General features: G+C 36.0%; 1 protein-coding gene across 1 annotated transcript; it reads right to left on the bottom strand.

Annotated features, from left to right (window-relative positions):
• Window positions 1-1,870: 1,870 nt before the first annotated feature.
• HELRODRAFT_175102 (hypothetical protein) lies at window positions 1,871-4,396 on the bottom strand (the record flags this gene model as incomplete). Its single annotated transcript, XM_009022539.1, has 4 exons — window positions 1,871-1,903; window positions 3,028-3,152; window positions 3,336-3,768; window positions 4,289-4,396. The coding sequence occupies 4 exons, from the start codon at window positions 4,394-4,396 to the stop codon at window positions 1,871-1,873; spliced, it is 699 nt and encodes a 232-aa protein (XP_009020787.1).
• Window positions 4,397-6,035: the final 1,639 nt, after the last annotated feature.

Raw genomic sequence — 6,035 nt, 5'->3', positions numbered from 1 at the left:
GAAACAAGCAAACAATCGACTGACAGAATATAAAGATAAGAATGATGATACTGCCCATTCCCTTAGAAATACCAACAACAACACACACACCCATTCAGATACGCGTGAATCCCAGCTTCACGCACATTGCACGGTATACACCGACGATAAAAAAATGTAACTGATTATTTTTTGTTTAAAAAAATATGAAATGATAAATAAAAACCTGAGTTTCGTTGAACTCAGGAATGTAAACGGATGGAACGTTTATTTATACATCTCCATTTATTTATTTGTTGTTTGTTCTTCATCTATTAATTATTCTTTCTTCAAATATTTATTCATTTTTTTTAAATTACCATTTTTCTACACGAAGAGGTTGACGAGCAAAAATGCAGCAAAAAAATAATAAACAAATGAGTGCGAGTATGGAATGTGATGTGGAAAAATTCTTACGTGATAACGATAACGACGATGATAAAGATGACGATGATGATAATAAAGATGATGATGACGACGATGACGATGGTGATAACAATATGATGACAATGGTAATGGCGAAAACCTAAGATGACGATGATGACGCATTCAAGTATAAATATTATCGACTATGTGCGTGTGTGTCTGTGTGTGTGTGTCTGTGTGTGTGCGTGTGTGTGTTGTGTGCCAATTCATCTGAATAGTTTTTATAACCAGTTACTGGCCTGCAATTTTAATGCTCGTTGAATATATGAAGAAGACTTATTTCAATCTGCTAGAGATGAAGGATATAAAAATCACATCAAAAATAAAATGATTAACGAGGATGACGACGACGACGACGATGGTGATAAAAATAAGAAACTAATGATAACAACAACTGCGATGATGTGACAATAATGATGATGGTGAAGATGAAGGTGATGATGGTGACACAAAAAATACTGATAACAAACAGTGATGATCAGAAAAGAAGAGAAATGACGACAAATGATGATGATGATGATAAAAGTAATTTGATAGATTAAACGCCAGAACAATCAAAGAATCTATACGGCAAATTAAGCCTCAAGCTATCCATACAACAAATGTATGTACGTCTGTTTGCCAAGCCGATCTCATCCTAATCATCATCATTATGACCACCATCATCATTATCATCAAGACTGACTCCATCTATGAAACCAACTTTATCCAAGAAAACAAGATGGCAGCGACGCCGTATATGGAGTTGCAAAGTGGTCACCCGCCGCAAACACAACAAATCGTAACTGTCATAAACACGATGAGGTCATTTTCCGTCAAGAAATGTTCAGTAAATGTCAGTCAGTTGATGATGTCTCTAGCTATGGACAGGAAGAAAAATTACGTGAAAAACATCACTTCGGATCCATCGCAATCGAAACTTTAATCACCTGCACAGTGCAAATGTGTGTTTGAGTGTGGTGCGCTGTGGCTGATCCAGGGGGACCTAGGGGCCGCATTGCCTGTGAGCAGTGTTCTATAAACAATTCAGTTAAACTCAGTTTTTGGACTGAGGTATTTATCACTTTTAGTTTTTAGACGTGAATATTTATCATCATGAACCACGCAACGATGCGCTGGTTCAGTAAGTTAAGCTGATTCTAGATTCATGCAGTAATCAATTCCTTGTTCTTAAAAAAGTATATTTTGTAATGGAAATCCACGAGTTTTTGATATATAATATATTGAATCGACTGAATATTCATCATTATGTTTTGCTATAGTTTGATTTTTTTGGAATACACAGCGTTGATGCAGTGCATTAAGCTGGTAATTTGTTATCCACAAAATAATGAAGCAAAATAGGTCACCAGCCGAATTTTAGCCACATTAGTACAAATTTGGTTAGTTTCTTCAACCCCTGTCAAATTTCAAAATTTGAACAGTTTTAAAATTTTGCCCACTCCCTCGTCAAAATCGTCTAGATATGCCCATGGTGGTGTGTGTGTGTGTGTGTGTGTGCGTGTGTCTTTGTCTGAGTGTGTGTGTGTGTGGTGAGTGGAAGATTTTTTTCTCTTTTCGGCGCAATTATGTGTACAAAGGCGTGCGTATGGAGTATGTTTTTGAATCAACTGAAGATTGCAAGTCTCAAAACTTATAACATAACCCAACTGAACATATACGCACTCGACCGCACATTCTGGAAAGTGTTTGCGTGCATACACTACACACTCATGAATAGTATTTATATCTCTGGATAAATGTCAGTGCTATGTATCTATATTCATCAAATAGATGTAAGTATATGCATATAAACATAGTATGTATGAATGTGAATGTATAACTTATACACAAACATATACATACAATTACGTACATGTGTATAAGCATACAAGATAAAAATACACAGATACATACAAAACATACATATAAGCAACTACGTATATAGGTATATAAATACATATACATATGTATACAACTACACTAGGCACGTATGTATGCATATATAATGTATGTGTGTAGAGAGATTGATGATTGCGAGAGTGTCATTAAAATATTCATAAGTAGAACATTATGACTTACTGGCTGCAGATTCATTGGCTTGCGTTGGTCATTCAACAGAATGGTAATGTAGTAGTGATCGCCGATGGTGGTAGAGATAATGATGTTAATGAGATGATGACTTCGATGACGTTTATGATGGTGATGGTAGTGTTGATGGTGATGATGATGACAACGACGATGGGGATGAATGAGACGATAATATTGGTGTTGGTGATGTTGGTGATGAAGATGACGATAATGACGATAGATAGTGTTGATGGTGATTAAAGTGACGTTAAAAATGATGATAACGACAAATGATGAATATGAGATTAATGTAGATTGAGAGAACGAAACAATATCAGTAACAAAATTATGATACAATAGAAAAGAAACATTAACAGATAAAAATGTCAATAAAACGACATGACGTCACATCATCGTTGTCATCCTTATCATCTTAGTCATCATTATCACAATCACCACCATTAAACATTATCGTAATAATAGCTATCTATCATCACCAAATCATTATCACATCACACATGACAGCGAACGAACCGAGCAGTGAGATAGGTTGGGAGTTGAATGACCCAGTGAACCCCTCGTGAACTTTAACCTCGCACTCGATATGTTGCCCGGTCCATCGTACAGATTCGATGTTGATTGGCTGAGTAAGTTTACACCTGAATGATTGATCCATTGAAAAAATTAATGAACAACTGATTAAATAAATCAATGAAGGAATGATTGATTTTAAAAGAAAATTGAACAAAATGATTTGTTCCAAACAAAATAAAATAAATAAACAAATAAACAAAGATAGAAAAACAAAAATCTTAAAACAAAATCATTTATGTAGAACCAACCAGATGTGGATTTAGTTGCCAGTCTAGAAATTTGCGGAATGCAAATGCTGTTTCTCCTTGTGGAATGTCCCAAAGAAAGCGGAATCTTGTAATGTTGATAATAGGGCAACAATGAATCAAAAGCATTCTTCAGCGGGTTGGCATTTCCGGCACTGCATGCGACAGAAGGTGATGGAGAGTTGGAGGATGGTTTCGAAAGGCTGGTGGAGTGGTAGTGGTGCAGGTGTAGAGATTTTGGTTGTCTGGCAGCAGGTTTCGTAGACGAAGTTGATGGAGCTGGAGACGTGTGCATCGGTGGCTGGCTGAACTGATGAGACATGCTGCAAGTTGGAGAAGGTGAGGGTGAGTTACTGCTGCTGTTGTTGCTGCTAAACTTGTCGTTACTTTCGCTGTCGTTGGCCGTCGAGATCAGGGGTTCGTCATGGTGGTCTGACTGAAATTGAAATGAAAATGTCAGTTACGTGGAATGTTTGAAAAACATTTGAGATTTATAAAAGTGGTTTGAAAACGTTTATGCTAAGAAATGTATAATCTTCCTTAACAAATGTATTAACATATCATTAAAAAGATATTGTAAGAAAATATAGGCAACTAAATAATTATTATTACTAATTAAATAACCATCAATAATAAAGAAAGTAATTATTGCATTCGATGGAATAATGATTTTTTATTTAAGCAGGTCGAATCCATCCAATTTCAATTCAATCGTTTTTCTTCTTTAGTGAGAAGCATTTGACATGTCAACAACAAACTTCCAGCTTGAAAAGAGAAAAAAACTGAAAATGTTTAAAAATTAAATGAATAAAAATCGAAGTAGAAGAAAAAACGAAAAAGAAGAAAAAAGAAAAAGCAGGAGAAAATGACAAGAGCAGGCAATGCATCAGTTGACCTTCATCTGTGCAAGCATCAACAAATCCCAGGAAGGTGTACACACACAATTGTGTACGTACTAGCAAGTGGAAGCGACTGTCAATGTCAATGCGACTCATCAGTTTTGTTGCATGTACGTGTTTATGTACGAGTAAAACAAAAACGAGCTCTCGTTTGTACGCAAACATGTGCCCACTGAATGATCATGTACGAGCATATTTAAAGAAGTATGGAAAATTCAACTTGAAAACAACAGTTGATCAGTTACACTTGCGGTATAAAAAGCAGCTCACTGCTCATGCCTCGTGTATTTATTTTCATTGATGTTTACACCTGAGTGTTCTTACTGACGCGCAAACAAAAGCTTTCGGAGGAGAAATGTACTGTTGGTGATGAATGTTGGTGGGCTCGTGAAAGATGATGAGTACACTAATAAGTACAGTACCTCGTCACTACAGTTAGCAGTTTTTCCAACAACTCTTATCACACGGCTGAATAACTGAAGTGGCGTTGGCATACGTGATGTCGACAGCGTATGCCTTACAGTAGAGGAAGGTAGGTCGTCATTATTTATAACAATTTCAACTTTTGCGGAGATCTATTAGGTAAGAAACAAACTATGTATAAACAAATAATAAAAAAAACGAACCATATTGATTCAAGAATGACTCTTATGTTAATACATCACTGATTTGATTAGGTCGCAAACGTTGATACAGCGGAGCAAGGTGAAAACAAGTCAAGGTGATGAGTATTAATACAGCAAATGCTGCAATGTGAAAGTGGAATTAATGTATAGAAGAAGACATGAAATCAAAGAATGAACATTACTCAAAAACCATTAACGTGATTGCCGATGACAGCAAACTGATGACATGAATGTCAAGATTATTTCAAAACACTGGAATGAAGGCGTCCGTGCTGAAAACAATGTAATGAGTGGGAGAATGATGGGGATAATGATGATGATGAAGATGATAATTATGATGATGAGAATAGTGATGATGGGGATGATGATAATAGTGGTAAAGATGATGATGAAGATGAGAATGGTGATGAAAATGATGACGATGATGAAGAAGATTGGGACGATGATAAAGAAAAACGAATGATATTTAAAGCAATTAGCACGCAACATGACGTAACAATGGCCACGAGCAGTAACGTGGTAAGATGAATTATAAATGGTGCAATGCTGTCGCTGGCGATGACACCGATGATGATGACTGATAAAAACGATAATGGTGATGACTTTGAAAAAAACAATGATGAGAAAGTTATGACGATGATGGTGATAAGCGGCACAACAATGAATAGCATAATAATGCTAAAACTGGCAAAAACCGATATTAAGTTGCGTGGCAAATCTAAAATGGTAGCTGGCTAACATTGTGATAATTTCACAGAAGGCGGTCACAATGAAAATAATATAAATTGTCATTTCAATCAGCACAGCAGCGTTTTTACTAAATACAAATACAAAGTATAACAGCGTTCGTTCTTAGAGGTTAGTTAGATTCACACTTTCAAGGCACTGACACGCAAAGAATATGAGAGCGCACGTCGTGCGTGACTGAAGAAATCATTTCTATAATGACGTCGTAAATTCGACAATGACATCGAAATAATATCCATAATGACGTTGTTAATATGGCGAGAACAAAAAAAAAAAAAAAAAAAAAAAAAGATAAGAAGAATGTCAACAGCAAGAGAATAACGAAAATGCGATGTGACGTGCTGAATAGTGAGCGAGAGATGGAGCTATTGTGGAGAAGTTGCACATAGCAACCTCAATTTTATCAGGCAATGCTCCAACAAAAAAAATAT

Source organism: Helobdella robusta (assembly GCF_000326865.2).
Source record: "Helobdella robusta unplaced genomic scaffold HELROscaffold_32, whole genome shotgun sequence".
Lineage (NCBI taxonomy): Eukaryota > Metazoa > Annelida > Clitellata > Rhynchobdellida > Glossiphoniidae > Helobdella > Helobdella robusta.
Note: the sequence above shows the minus strand (reverse complement) of the source record. Positions and strands in the feature narration are given on the sequence as shown.